The sequence below is a fragment of the Haliotis rufescens genome, unplaced genomic scaffold, assembly GCF_023055435.1.
Source record: "Haliotis rufescens isolate VD_foot unplaced genomic scaffold, xgHalRufe1.0.p SCAF_5, whole genome shotgun sequence".
NCBI classification, from domain to species: Eukaryota; Metazoa; Mollusca; class Gastropoda; order Lepetellida; family Haliotidae; genus Haliotis; species Haliotis rufescens.
Window position 1 is genome coordinate 60,923,292 of NW_025964223.1, and position 16,971 is coordinate 60,940,262.

A 16,971-nucleotide genomic window follows, 5' to 3' on the forward strand; every position below is an offset into this window, starting at 1 on the left:
CATCAATTTGTGCATGTTCGAATCTCCAGAAATGACGTCATGATAGAACAATGTTTTATCATGAAATAAACCACACTTCGTTCTTCACTGCGACGTATCACATAACTATCTTATATATTAGTATACTGTATTAGCCATATTACACACTCTTCTCCTATAAGCACCCCCTGACCACTAGCAAGGCCAATCTGAAGGTAATCTTTATAAGCGCTCAGTGCTAACCCCTACAGTGTAAGAATATTCTCTATTTTCTCCAGTTTGCAAGAATGTTCTTTTATGAATAACAAACGGTAATTCTAAAGGAAAGGTTACTAGTCCTTCCTGAATTTTACTAATCTCGGACTAGCAGACTTATGTTACTTTCAAACCCTGATTGGCGAATTTCAATTGTTAATGGCCTGATGATAACATACTGAGGAGAAACTAGAACATACATGACACTGATAACACAACATGGATAATTATCAAGAATTTCAGGAAGTCAGCTAAGTACTTTATGCTTTATTGTCTTCAATAATTTCTCAAAACATGTCCCAGTTTTCAAGTGTTCTGATCATCATGTCTTGAAAAACGAACTTTCCAGGGCTACATAAACATGATATATGAGGTTCAATTCAATCCATGCTTACCAATTCCTTAATTCCACTAATGGCATGAATCCCATAATATGATGATGAAATATGCAGACCCTGCAGGAATAAAAACATATATAATTAATATCAACAATAACATCGCATACATCTTAAAAGTGACATCATAACTTATGATTCATAAGAATGGACAATTGTAACAGTAATGTGTATCATCGCATGAGTTTCAAAAAGTAATATTTACAAATTCATTTTGTTAGCCCTGCCTAGTAGTGAGTGAGTGAGTTGGGTTTAACGCCGCTTTTAAAAGTATTCCAGTTCTATCACGGCGTGTCAGCTTAATGTGGGAGGAAAGCCCGAAGTGATGCAGTTCTCAGATGTTTACCACTTCGGTGAAACCCACGAGCATGGGTATGGTGCTGACAAGCCTAGAAACATAATAGGGGTGAACTGGTATTCGAACCCACAATCATAGGTTTCTGGTGTGCCCAAGGGACGCAACTCTGCACAGCGAATCGCGGCGCCTTAGACGACCGGGACACCCGTGACTCCCCTGCCTAGTAAGGCTAGTGATACCTTACAAACAAACGTGCTGAACCTGCTTGAATATTAGACTTAGAAGATTCCTGAGTAAACACAAATGTGATTTAACACACAAACTGAGTATTGAGATACATGAGGTAGGCGTATCGCGACATCAATAATAAATATATGTTTTCTATCTGATTACTAATCTGAAGAATTGATCTACAGTGCAACATTTCAAGCTTTGAGTCCATGACACAGTGAAAACTTTTCAACTCAAACACTTTCACTTTATTAAGCCGACATAACACTTTTAAGTCGATATTATGGTCTTGGCAGAATCTTTATCGATTCGATTTCGATTTAACACAGGCACTATGATCTGACACAGGCACAACGATCCAGCAGTAACCATGGCAACACAAGTGAGTGAGTGAGTGAGTATGGTTTTACGCCGCTTTTAGCAATATTCCAGCAATATCACGGCGGGGTGGCAACACAAGGTCTCCCCTGTGAAATGGTGCTGCTGGTCAACCAATACTCACCAGTTCCTCAGGCTGTTTCTTCCTGATGGTGGCGACCTCTAGTGACGCGGGCTGCACCACCAATGGCTCCTTGGAGTTCATCACCAGATCATCACAGATCTCGAACAACGTCCGGCACTGTCACATGGAAATAATATAATGCACTCACTGATTTGATGTCTGTTTGTTTGTTTATTGTTTAATGCCCCGCTCAGAAATATTCTAGCTATGTCAGGAGTCTGAAAATAATAGAGTCTGGACCAGACAATCCAGTGATTGACATCATGAGCATCGATCAAAGCAATTGGGATACAATGACATGCATCAACTTAGTCAGAGAGCCTGACCACCCTTTCCTGTTAGTCACCTCTTACGACAAGCTTAGTCGCCTTTTACGACAAGCATGGGTTGCTGAAGACCTATTCTACCTCAGATCTTCATGGGTCCATCTAACGTCAGCCATGATGTACTCACAGATCACAAGTCGGCCATGATGGACTCACAGATCACAAGTCAGCCATGATGGACTCACAGATCACAAGTCGGCCATGATGGACTCACAGATCACAAGTCGGCCATGATGGACTCACAGATCACAAGTCAGCCATGATGTACTCACGGATCACAAGTTGGCCATGATGGACTCACAGATCACAAGTCGGCCATGATGGATTCACAGATCACAAGTCGGCCTTGATGATGTACACACAGATCACAAGTCGGCCATGATGTACACACAGATCCGGGTCGGCCATGATGGACTCACGGATCACAAGTCGGCCATGATGTACACACAGATCACAAGTCGGCCATGATGGACTCACAGATCACAAGTCAGCCATGATGGACTCACAGATCACAAGTCAGCCATGATAGACTCACAGATCACAAGTCAGTCATGATGGACTCACAGATCACAAGTTGGCCATGATGGACTCACAGATCAGAAGTCAGCCATGATGTACTCACAGATCACAAGTCGGCCATGATGGACTCACAGATCACAAGTCCGCCATGATGGACTCACAGATCACAAGTTGGCCATGATGGACTCACAGATCACAAGTCAGCCATGATGTACTCACAGATCACAAGTCGGCCATGATGTATTCACAGATCACAAGTCGGCCATGATGTACACACAGATGACAAGTCAGCCATGATGGACTCACAGATCAAAAGTCGGCCATGATGTACACACAGATCACAAGTGAGCCATGATGTACTCACAGATCACAAGTCAACCATGATGTACTTACAGATCACAAGTCAGCCATGATGGACTCACAGATGACAAGTCAGTCATGATGGACTCACAGATCACAAGTTGGCCATGATGGACTCACTGATCACAAGTCAGCCATGATGGACTCACAGATCACAAGTCGGTCATGATGGACTCACTGATCACAAGTCGGCTATGATGGACTCACAGATCACAAGTCAGCCATGATGGACTCACAGATCACAAGTTGGCCATGATGGACTCACTGATCACAAGTCAGCCATGATGTACACACAGATCACAAGTCGGCCATAATGTACACACAGATCACAAGTCGGCTATGATGGACTCACAGATCACAAGTCAGCCATGATGTACTCACAGATCACAAGTCGGCCATGATGGACTCACAGATCAAAAGTCAGCCATGATGTACTTACAGATCACAAGTCGGCCATGATGGACTCACAGATCACAAGTCAGCAATGATGTACTCACAGATCACAAGTCAGCAATGATAGACTCACAGATCACAAGTCAGCAATGATGTACTCACAGATCACAAGTCGGCTATGATGTACTCACAGATCACAAGTCGGCCATGATGGACTCACAGATCACAAGTCGGCTATGATGTATTCACAGATGACAAGTCAGCCATGATGTACACACAGATCACAAGTCAGCCATGATGTACTCACAGATCACAAGTCAGCCAAGATGTATTCACAAATCACAAGTCAGCCATGATGGACTCACTGATCACAAGTCAGCCATGATGTACTCAGAGATCACAAGTCAGCCATGATGTACACACAGATCACAAGTCAGCCATGATGTACACACAGATCACAAGTCGGCTATGATGGACTCACAGATCACAAGTCAGCCATGATGTACTCACAGATCACAAGTCGGCTATGATGGACTCACAGATCACAAGTCGGCCATGATGGACTCATAAATCACAAGTCGGCCATGATGGACTCACAGATCACAAATTCAGCCATGATGTGCTCACAGATCACAAGTCGGCCATGATGGACTCACAGATCACAAGTTGGCCATGATGGACTCACAGATCACAAGTCAGCCATGATGTACTCACAGATCACAAGTCGGCCATGATGTATTCACAGATCACAAGTCGGCCATGATGTACACACAGATCACAAGTCAGCCATGATGGACTCACAGATCAAAAGTCGGCCATGATGTACACACAGATCACAAGTGAGCCATGATGTACTCACAGATCACAAGTCAACCATGATGTACTCACAGATCACAAGTCAGCCATGATGGACTCACAGATCACAAGTCAGCCATGATGGACTCACAGATCACAAGTCAGCCAAGATGGACTCACAGATCACAAGTCAGCCATGATGGACTCACTGATCACAAGTCAGCCATGATGTACTCACAGATCACAAGTCAGCCATGATGTACACACAGATCACAAGTCAGCCATGATGTACACACAGATCACAAGTCGGCTATGATGGACTCACAGATCACAAGTTGGCCATGATGGACTCACTGAATCACAAGTCAGCCATGATGGACTCACAGATCACAAGTCGGCCATGATGGACTCACAGATCACAAGTTGGCCATGATGGACTCACTGATCACAAGTCAGCCATGATGTACACACAGATCACAAGTTGGCCATGATGGACTCACTGATCACAAGTCGGCCATGATGGACTCACAGATCACAAGTTGGCCATGATGGACTCACTGATCACAAGTCGGCCATGATGGACTCACAGATCACAAGTTGGCCATGATGGACTCACTGATCACAAGTCAGCCATGATGTACACACAGATCACAAGTCGGCCATAATGTACACACAGATCACAAGTTGGCCATGATGGACTCACAGATCACAAGTTGGCCATGATGGACTCACAGATCACAAGTCAGCAATGATGTACTCACAGATCACAAGTCGGCTATGATGTACTCACAGATCACAAGTCGGCCATGATGGACTCACAGATCACAAGTCGGCTATGATGTATTCACAGATGACAAGTCAGCCATGATGTACACACAGATCACAAGTCAGCCATGATGTACTCACAGATCACAAGTCAGCCAAGATGTATTCACAAATCACAAGTCAGCCATGATGGACTCACTGATCACAAGTCAGCCATGATGTACTCAGAGATCACAAGTCAGCCATGATGTACACACAGATCACAAGTCAGCCATGATGTACACACAGATCACAAGTCGGCTATGATGGACTCACAGATCACAAGTCAGCCATGATGTACTCACAGATCACAAGTCGGCTATGATGGACTCACAGATCACAAGTCGGCCATGATGGACTCATAAATCACAAGTCGGCCATGATGGACTCACAGATCACAAATTCAGCCATGATGTGCTCACAGATCACAAGTCGGCCATGATGGACTCACAGATCACAAGTTGGCCATGATGGACTCACAGATCACAAGTCAGCCATGATGTACTCACAGATCACAAGTCGGCCATGATGTATTCACAGATCACAAGTCGGCCATGATGTACACACAGATCACAAGTCAGCCATGATGGACTCACAGATCAAAAGTCGGCCATGATGTACACACAGATCACAAGTGAGCCATGATGTACTCACAGATCACAAGTCAACCATGATGTACTCACAGATCACAAGTCAGCCATGATGGACTCACAGATCACAAGTCAGCCATGATGGACTCACAGATCACAAGTCAGCCAAGATGGACTCACAGATCACAAGTCAGCCATGATGGACTCACTGATCACAAGTCAGCCATGATGTACTCACAGATCACAAGTCAGCCATGATGTACACACAGATCACAAGTCAGCCATGATGTACACACAGATCACAAGTCGGCTATGATGGACTCACAGATCACAAGTTGGCCATGATGGACTCACTGAATCACAAGTCAGCCATGATGGACTCACAGATCACAAGTCGGCCATGATGGACTCACAGATCACAAGTTGGCCATGATGGACTCACTGATCACAAGTCAGCCATGATGTACACACAGATCACAAGTTGGCCATGATGGACTCACTGATCACAAGTCGGCCATGATGGACTCACAGATCACAAGTTGGCCATGATGGACTCACTGATCACAAGTCGGCCATGATGGACTCACAGATCACAAGTTGGCCATGATGGACTCACTGATCACAAGTCAGCCATGATGTACACACAGATCACAAGTCGGCCATAATGTACACACAGATCACAAGTTGGCCATGATGGACTCACAGATCACAAGTTGGCCATGATGGACTCACAGATCACAAGTCAGCCATGTTGGACTCACAGATCACAAGTTGGCCATGATGGACTCACTGATCACAAGTCAGCCATGATGTACACACAGATCACAAGTCGGCCATAATGTACACACAGATCACAAGTCAGCCATGATGTACTCACAGATCACAAGTCGGCCATGATGTATTCACAGATCACAAGTCAGCCATGATGTACACACAGATCACAAGTCGGCTATGATGGACTCACAGATCACAAGTCAGCCATGATGTACTCACAGATCACAAGTCGGCTATGCTGGACTCACTGATCACAAGTCGGCCATGATGGACTCATAAATCACAAGTCGGCCATGATGGACTCACAGATCAAAAGTCAGCCATGATGTACTTACAGATCACAAGTCGGCCATGATGGACTCACAGATCACAAGTCAGCAATGATGTACTCACAGATCACAAGTCGGCTATGATGTATTCACAGATGACAAGTCAGCCATGATGGACTCACAGATCACAAGTCAGCCATGATGGACTCACTGATCACAAGTCAGCCATGATGTACTCACAGATCACAAGTCAGCCATGATGTACACACAGATCACAAGTCAGCCATGATGTACACACAGATCACAAGTCGGCTATGATGGACTCACAGATCACAAGTTGGCCATGATGTACTCACAGATCACAAGTCGGCTATGATGGACTCACAGATCACAAGTCGGCCATGATGTACTCATAAATCACAAGTCGGCCATGATGGACTCACAGATCACAAATTCAGCCATGATGTGCTCACAGATCACAAGTCGGCCATGATGGACTCACAGATCACAAGTCGGCCATGATGGACTCACAGATTACAAGTCGGCCATGATGGACTCACAGATCACAAGTCGGCCATGATGTACACACAGATCACAAGTCGGCCATGATGTACACACAGATCACAAGTCGGCCATGATGGACTCACTGATCACAAGTCGGCCATGATGTACACACAGATCATAAGTCGGCCATGATGTACTCACCGATCTCATGATGGACTCCTCAGTCTCCGTCAGGTTGGAGTCGCGCTGTGCAGCATGGACCAGCTCCATCCCAAACTTCACAATAGTGTTCCTCAGCAAACACATGTCATGGATTCCTTCAAACGGGGCTCTGAAATCAAAATTGAATTGTTTGACCCACCTGTCAAGTTGAAAACATATTGTCTATTTAATTGTGTTACTTTTCCTATTTTCTGAGCATTGAAAGACCAAAACACCAAGTGAGTGAGTGTGGTTTTACGCCGCTTTTAGCAATACTCACAGCAGGGACACCAGAAATGGGCTTCACACATTGTACCCATGTCGGGAATCGAACCTGGGGTTATAACATTGTGTCCAAGATTATTGCACTTACATAGCAATGTACATGCACGTGTGTGTGTGTGGCTGCTAGTACTAGTCAGGACTGATGCTGATTTTATAGTGCTAGCACACTGAGATACCATGCTGCAGTTTAACATGAATATCCAACACAGACACATTATACTGACTATGAGCCGACCAGTCCTTGTTTTAGCCCCCCAACGCTGAGCGCCAGACAGGGTAACAACAAGTACCATCTTTAAACATCTTTTGGTATGACGCGGCCAGGTATTGAACCCCGGGCCTTCCGCTCTCCTGGCGGACGCTCCACCACTAACCACGAGGTGGTCTCGTCTACATTGAACATGCTACACAGGGATCATGCTTCATAATCTGTTGCCTGCTGTAGCTTCCTGTAACCACAGAGCGGCTAAACATCATCTCTAAAGTCTTGGTGGGATGTTCAGTAAGACTATGTCATCAGAGGCGCAAGATCTGTCTTTTTGCAAGGGCTGAAAATATCCATTTGCATAATATTGGAAAGATTTGCAATTTTTGCTTTTGGATACTGAAAGAACAAAGATATCAGTCCACTCATACATATCACCGAGGCCGGACTACAGACATTCATCCTTTCTACATACATCATGTACATTATTGTTGTTGTTGGTTTGTTGTCTAACGCTGCACTCAGCAATATTCCAGCTATATGACGGCGGTCTGTAAATAATCTAGTCTGGACCAGACAATCCAGTGATTGATATCATGAGCATCGATACACGCAATTGGGATCGATGACATGCATCATCCAAGTCAGCGAGCCTGACCACCCGATCCCGTTAGTCGCCTTTTACGACAAGCATAGTCGCCTTTTACGGCAAGCATGGGTTGCTGAGGACCTATTCTACCCCGGAATCTTCATGGATCTCTACATACATTAACCACATCCAGTGTATAACTTAGGGCTGCAAGAATCAGTTCCAGAAGCAAGACCTGTGTTCACATTACACAAGTTTTAATACAGAAGCACTGGTTATCAATATGTCAGAGGATGAAGTACAAGATCCTTGTGCATGACTGAATCTCCCCTGTAACTCAAGGTTTTGATCGCTGTTTAATGCCGCACTCAGCAATATTCCAGCTATATGACAGCTATCGGTAAATAATCAAGTCTGGAGCATCATGAGCATCGATCAACGTAATTGGAATACGGTGACATGCATCAACCAAGTAAGCGAGTCTCACCACCCAAACCCGTTAGTCGCCCCTCACAAACATGATGAGTGACTAGTAAAGACAAATGTTCAAAACTTCAATACATTATGTTTTTTCTCACTGATCATTAATTTATTTTTTTCATATGAATACAGTATTGATCACAAACTCTACCATGACACTGAATTATGCTTTATTCTGATAGGTGAAATGAATTTCCAAAGCGCTCATTCCAAAAAAAATATATGAGTTATCAATTCCACAGTGAGACTATCTCAATCAAAACACAGGTTTATATCCAAAATAACAAACAAGCCTACCTGTCGAGCCATGACACCAGACACTTGAGCGTTGACAGGAGGTCGGCCATGGCAGACAGGACCTCGACGGTGAGCTGTTTGCGACGGTCCTGCTGCGAGACGTTGGCGCGGTTCTTGTCGTTCTCCCCGGTGATGGCCTGCACCATGTTGTGAAGGCTGCGAGCCTTGCACCCCAGTTGAAGGGCCAAGTGCTGCAGGTTCTCGGTGTCATGGCCGTAACGCTGCGGAGACACACGGGAAGGTTCATGTGCAATTTTGTTTGTTGTTTAACATGGCACTCAGCAATATACTAGCTATATGATGGCGGTCTGTAAATAACTGAGTATGGATCAGACAAACCAGTGATTGATATCATGAGCATCTATCTACGTAACTGGGACACGATGACATGCATCAACCAAGTCAGCGAACCTGACCACCCAATCCCATTAGTCGCCTCTTACGACAAGCATAGTCACCTTTTACAGCAAGCATGGGTTGTTGAAGACCTATTCTACCCCGGATCTTCACAGGTCGGGGACGTTCATGAGCATGATGAGTAACTATCACTTTTAGTAATATTTAGAGCTCCAGATAACTTTTTGAGCAATTGAGTTTTTACTTGAAGGTTTCTATCTTAATTGGGTTATTACATATTTTATTGGGAAACCAATATTTTTTCACTCATCTATTCATCACTCTATTGGGTTTTTCCCAAAATGAGTACGCATTTTGAGATTAAAAAAAATAATGAAATAATGTTTTAGATGTATATAACGGTTCTAAATATAGGCATGACTTGGAAAGTAAATTAGCTCATAATTGTGTCTCGGAAATTAGCCCCAGTGTACGCATGCTGAAAAAACATCATTGGGTATTTATGCGTGCTGTTTTCAAACTGTTGAAACAATTGAGGTCTTACACCGCTTTGAGCAATATTCCAGCAATATCACAGTGGGGCACACCAGAGTGAGTGAGTGAGTATGGTTTTACGCCGCTTTTAGCAATATTCCAGCAATATCACGGCGGGGGACACCAGAAATGGGCTTCACACATTGTACCCATGTCGGGAATCGAACCCGGGTCTTCGGCGTGACGAGCCAACACTTTAACCACTAGGCTACCCGACCGCCCCGGGGCACACCAGAAATGAGCTTCACACATTGTACCCAGGTGGGGAATCGAACATGGGTCTTTGGCATGACAAGCGAACGCTTTAACCGCTAGGCTACCCCACTGCCCCAGTGAGCTGAGTGTGCAACCCTTTTATGACATCATCTGAATGGATGCACACATCTGATGATCTCTTCAACAACATGCATTTTGGATTACAAAAAATAAAGGATCACCATTTGGGTTCATTTTCTTTGTCCTATACATGCTATAGGTCATCACTTTATGTGTAATTCGAGTAACCATGGCATCATAAGTGACATCATTACATTTCAAGAAGGAATTGTATTAATATTGAGAATTGTATTTCTTTGTAATTTAGTCTTTATAAAAGGTGCTTTTGTCATTACCGACCCCCTCACCATGCTGACCCCATGATATTGATTTCATTGCTTAATTTCGAACACAGTTAAACATCATAATATTAGTGTCTTACCTGGCCCTCAAAATAACACATTAGGTCAGGCAGTCATTCAGAATACAGTGAATCGCAACCAAAATTTAAGTTTCATATTTATCATCATGATCATTAGACCTGTATATTGGCAAAACAGATTTAATGCAATATACTGGGATACAGGTATCTGTATTGGGATACGTATTGTTTCATCTGGAAGCTAAAGTGTTTGGCAGTTATTGACACTGATTGTACATGCAGATCCTGTTTTCTACATACTGAAGTAAATATGGTCAGTTGCCACCATTTTGTAGTCATGGATACAGGGGAGATAACAACAAGAGAGAAACGTCACTTCTGCGTTTCTGCGCATTTGTCAATCAATTAGGAATGGAAACATCATTTGTGAATGAATAGCCGGGTAGATTTTAGGTTAAACGATACAAATGATAACGAAACTTGTTCTACTTTGTTTCACCCAATATACCAGAATACTTTTGAAATATTTCAAAAATTATCATTTGAACGTGTATTGCAGTGTGCAGGTATACCAGTAATACTGTGCAGCCTAGTCGGTCATAAAAACCCTGATACAAATATATCCAATACAGCCCATGCAAGTCTATAATGTTTGGCAAGTCTAGATTACTGCAGTATCAATATCTGAAAATTAAGAAAGTATCTGGGCTCCTTTTCATTATATTTTATACAGATAATTCAACAACAATTTTTTTCGGTAAGATATGTTCATTTCAGAGACTAGATGTCAGTCTATGTGCAGCCCTAATGCTCATGATAACAAGTACAGAATACAAATTAAAATTTGATACCAACCATTGCTCTCAGGAGGTCAACAGCTTCCAAAATCAGTTCCTGGTGACCTAGTTTGGAGACACTGAGCTTCTCCAGGTCCGAGTGGGTGATCATCAACAGCTTCTTGCCGTCAATGCCGTTGTTGTGGAAATGCTGAACATACTGACCAACAGCCTCATCCAGTCCTGGAATATATGATGTACACTATTTTTCAGGGCATTATCATTTGCAGAGTGAGTGAGTGAGTTTGGTTTTATGCCGCTTTTAGCAATATTCCAGCAATACCACGACGGGGGACACCAGAAATAGGCTTCACACATTGTACCCATGTCGGGATTCGAACCCGGGTCTTCGGCGTGACGAGTCAACGCTTTAACCACTAGGCTACCCGACCGCTCCTCATTTGCAGTCGCCCAAAGTCTGCCATTAACTTGGATAAAGGTGGGCTGTTGAACAGCAGCAGAAGTCTAATGGCTATTAGTAAAAACACACAACCGAGGTCATTGATGTACAAATAGCAATGCCATAGAACGTAAAATAGGATGCTGTCGCAAACAAAAATCGTGACAAGACTAGACAGCCGACCGTTGTTGGGGGTGTGCCATGTTCCCGAGGCAAGCGCGTCCACTAGCCTGTATCAAAGATAAGTTTCTACATGACTTTGTTAAAAAGGCTGGATGCTCTTGCCTCGGGAAGATGGGAATATGAGGGCTGCAATCAAGTTACAGTGGCCCGCAGATTTCTGAAAACATGCAGGCATTTTTATGATAATCCCATCCATTTCAGCCACAATACCTAAAGTGTGACGTGTGAACATTGTTTATGGTGCAGTCAGCAAATTTTCAGCTTTAGTGCTACTGTCTGTGATATTTTAGTACATCACTAAAGGTTTCTAAGCAAGTTAAAAATGTTGCCAAATCCATGTGCACGGGTATGGTCCAGATCATTTTCCGGGTTTTGAATCCATACTCTGTCTGAGCCAGACAAACCAGTGGTCGAAAGAATGAGTAATGTCCAATCTTGTCAGTGTACACGACACACAATCAGCCTGGATGCAATTTGAATGAGTAAGTGAGTATGGTTTTACGCCACTTTTAGCAATATTCCAGCAAAATCACGGCGGGGGACACCAGAAATAGGCTTCACACATTGTACCCATGTCGGGAATCGAACCCGTGTCTTCGGCGTGATGAGCGAATGCTTTAACCACTAGGCTACCTGTCCGGACCGATGCGGTTAGTCATGTGATATATTGTTTAATGACAAAAATGATCTGGAACTATATGGTTACACTACAAATCACAAATGTTCACATTTCATTCTGACTTTTATATGTTTGAATAAAGAAAAAAATTCAGGCAACTTCAATGTATGCATGGCCAGATCATTTTATACGTGTATCTAAATACATTTTGTCCAGGGCTACGCTCAAACTATGCACAATTGGACATTTTGTACATATCTTTTGAGACCTACAGCAGTAATTTAGGTAGGATTGGGTAATAGGGGGGTGGGAACCTGGGTAGTAAATTTGGACTCGTCCCAGCCCTTCTTTCAGTACCATACGTCATACCATCATTTTGGCCTCAACATTTTGCAGTGCAACAATCATATTTATGTACTTTTTTCATCCATGGTCGTGACTGATCCCATATTGCATCAGTTTCATGCAACTAAGTCAAAATATTACATAAACATGCATAAATATCAGGTTCAATCTGAAACAACAACAATCAGCACCAAATTTGCAACAAACTTCTGAAAAACTTACCAAATTGGGATTACAAATTTCCCAATTCATGTTAATAACTAATGTCATGGTTTTGTAGAGGTACCTTGTATTTCACTGACCAATTTCAGCAAAATAACGATGTTGTCCTGAATTGTCTGACAAGGGCACTTTGGAATCCTGGCAACTTCAATGTATGCATGGCCAGACCATTTTATACGTGTATCTAAATACATTTTGTCCAGGGCTACGCTCAAACTATGCACAATTGGACATTTTGTACCTATCTTTTGAGACCTACAGCAGTAACCTAGGTAGGATTGGGTAATAGGGGGGTGGGAACCTGGGTAGTAAATTTGGACTCGTCCCAGCCCTTCTTTCAGTACCATACGTCATACCATCATTTTGGCCTCAACATTTTGCAGTGCAACAATCATATTTATGTACTTTTTTCATCCATGGTCGTGACTGATCCCATATTGCATCAGTTTCATGCAACTAAGTCAAAATATTACATAAACTTGCATAAATATCAGGTTCAATCTGAAACAACAACAATCAGCACCAAATTTGCAACAAACTTCTGAAAAACTTACCAAATTGGGATTACAAATTTCCCAATTCATGTTGATAACTAATGTCATGGTTTTGTAGAGGTACCTTGTATTTCACTGACCAATTTCAGCAAAATAACGATGTTGTCCTGAATTGTCTGACAATGGCACTTTGGAATCCTGGTTAAATCCCTACATGATATGTTGTTCTTACAAATACACATAAATAGCATACGGCCCTCCATTGTCAGTAACATATGACATATACTACTCAAAAGAAGTTAAGGAACATCTGATTCTTTCATATTACTACAGTACATTATTGCGATGGTCAATCAATATGTATGTTTGTTGTTTGACGCCGCACTCAGCAATATTCCAGCTATATGACGGCGGTCTGGAAATAATCTAGTCTGGACCAGACAATCCAGTGATTGACATCATGAGCATCGATCCACGCAACTGGGATACGATGACATGCATCAAATAAGTCAGCAAGTCTGACCACTCGATCCCATTAGTCGCCTCTTATGAAAAGCATAGTCGCCTTTTACAGCAAGCATGGGTTGCTGAAGACCTATTCTACCCCGGGTCTTCATGGGTCTATAGTAATATGAAAGAATCAGGTGTTCTATAATGACTTTTGAGTAGTATATTTCTGACACCCAGTCCATCATTTTCACAGCATATCAAGTACTTGACCCATCAACTGATAAGAACTCAAGTCAATCAGAAGCTCGTTAAGACCATATTAGCTAATTAGCCCTGAGCCCACTGTAACACTGAGGTACTTCAGAGACTCTGACAGAGAACTGGACCCACCTGCACAAAGCGATCTTAGCGCTAAGATGATCGTAACTCCCATACCTTAACATTGGCTTACGATAGTCTTAGCACTAAGATCACTTTGTGCATGTGGGCCCTGGTCTATATATTTGCCTAGGGACTCTGGGTCATACATTTTGGGGGCCAACATGTCCAAGGGGGACCGTTGTGGCAACAGACAATTAAATACAAACCATCTGTGACCACTTGTTATACATAGGGACTTACTTGTTTGAATCCAAACCTAGTAACTGAGCTAAGGAACTCTGATATGGAGCATCTGGACATTGATTGTATTTCTTCAATGAGTGAGTGAGTGAATGCCGTGATATCAAAGTGAACTGTGGCCAGGCAAACCCCTTGGTGGCGCAAATAATGACTTTGTTTGTTGTTTATTGCCGCTCAAAGCTGAATCCCAGCTATATGTTTGTTTGGTTTGTTGTTTAACGCCGCATTCAGCAATATTCCAGCTATATGACGACGGTCTGGAAATAATCGAGTCTGGACCAGACAATCCAGTGATTGATATCATGAGCATCGATCCACGCAATTGGGATCGAGGACATGCATCAACCAAGTCAGTGAGCCTAACCACCCGATCCCGTTAGTCGCCTTTTACGACAAGCATAGTCACCTTTTATGGCAAGCATGGGTTGCTGAAGACCTATTCTACCCAGGAATATTCACGGGTCTTATCAGAAATGAAACATGAGAGGAATCTTAAGTGCAAGCTTCAGTTTGATCAATTATTCCAACACCCAAACCTTTTTGAGTACAATGGGATACACAGCTGATATTATATCATGTCTATTTTCGATTTGTATGTGTAAGACTATAAAAGACAATATTTCGCGTCCGGTAATACCCTACATATATGTAAAAATACATTTTATACAGTCTCCTTGCATACATTTATGCATAGTGTCTTACTTCATATGTGGTTTCAAATACATTTATGGCTGTCTCATCACTCATCATAACGACATGTCGACACTGGTATTGGTAATTTGGTAATGGTGAGAACGACAGGTGAGACAAATGACATTTCAATATTATATACCCCGGGGGTGTGCAATTACGAGACCATTTGATGCTACAGACAGAATTGTCTGGTGGAAACCATGTTTGTACCTCGGAGCCAGGCAGCTACTTGGTCAGGACTCCATCCTTCGAACTGGATGTGGGATGTATTCGCCATTTTCATTGAAAGGGTTCTTGAAATTATTCCACTTCCGTGTGATATAAAGTAAGGGACGTAACTCTAATGATGAACTTGTAGATGTTGAAGAAGCGGCTGTTAAATACCCGTTAGACAACGTCATGCGGAACCGCTTCTGATATAAAACCAAATCTACGGTGTTGCTTTTGGATATTGGTAATGTTATTACGAACCTAGATTTGTCAAATGGAATCGTTGTTGTTTTTCACATATGAAAGCTTGTACCAACCTGACGTGAGAAAAATTACTCTATTGTTTCTAACGTTACAGACTTGCAGAGGAGACACATCTTTTTCAAAAACTTCTACAAATAAGTAAATAAAGTAAACTCGGAATAACAAAATGTATTGCCCATCGGCTTAGAAATAAATATCGTATGAGCACTACTGCAAATCTCACTTCACGCGCACCAGTGTATCGGGTGGCATTGTTGACGTCGTTCGAATCTTATTGTGACGTAAAGCCAGAATGACGTCACAATGTTGGCGGTGGCGGTATAACTTGGTTATGATGTCTATCTGATTAGCGCTAGGTCGATCGTAACTCCCATTCTTCAACACTGACTTACGACAACCGTAGCGCTAAGATCGCTTTGTGGAACGGGGCCCTGTATATTTAAGATTTGGCTTTCACTTTGTATGAGTTCATTGGAGTATGAACCTTCATAGAGTGAGGGCCAAACTGTCGCAAGTTCCGACGTTCATACAATGTTTGGCCCTCACTCTATGAAGGTTCATACTCCAATGAACTCACACAAAGTGAAAGTCAATTCTTATAATTTTTATCACAATTTCTTACCTCAAAGGATGTAGGCCAAGATCTATACACAATTTTATTTAGTATGTGTGACTTCTTGTTTACACTGACAGCTATACAACAACCAGCTATATCACGGAATAAAATAGTTCCTAAAAAAGAGAGGTGACATGAACGTGTGGATGCACAACTTGCTCTTCAGAAACATCTTACGCAACACATGTATTGAAATAATATCACCATTAGATGAGAACGGTCTTGTATATTTTCAACAGCGAAGACAACACTTTTCACAACAGCCCATGGAAAAGTGTAAATGATGATAATTCCATTCATGTGTGCATCCTCATCATTTTACGAAACTCGGATCAGAAATCACGTATTTCTGACAATCGTTTCGAGACATAATGAGGATATGTTATGTCAGTCGTAAGTCTGTCCGGTGAATGTTGTTTGTTTTGTTTGTTTTTTAACG

General features: G+C 42.6%; 1 protein-coding gene across 3 annotated transcripts in view; it reads right to left on the minus strand.

Moving 5' to 3' along the window:
* LOC124140355 (CNK3/IPCEF1 fusion protein-like) overlaps nt 1-15,775 on the minus strand; it is a 68,651-nt gene extending 52,876 nt beyond the window's left edge. For all 3 annotated transcript variants that reach the window (XM_048384587.1, XM_048384586.1, XM_048384588.1), the window contains exons 1-6: nt 15,653-15,775; nt 11,435-11,598; nt 9,052-9,272; nt 7,196-7,325; nt 1,661-1,777; nt 630-689 (exon numbers count right to left, since the gene is read on the minus strand). In XM_048384587.1, the coding sequence (XP_048240544.1) occupies nt 630-689; nt 1,661-1,777; nt 7,196-7,325; nt 9,052-9,272; nt 11,435-11,598; nt 15,653-15,725 (765 nt within the window). In that variant the 5' untranslated portion in view covers nt 15,726-15,775. The remainder of the gene's footprint in view (nt 1-629; nt 690-1,660; nt 1,778-7,195; nt 7,326-9,051; nt 9,273-11,434; nt 11,599-15,652) is intronic.
* Nucleotides 15,776-16,971: the final 1,196 nt, after the last annotated feature.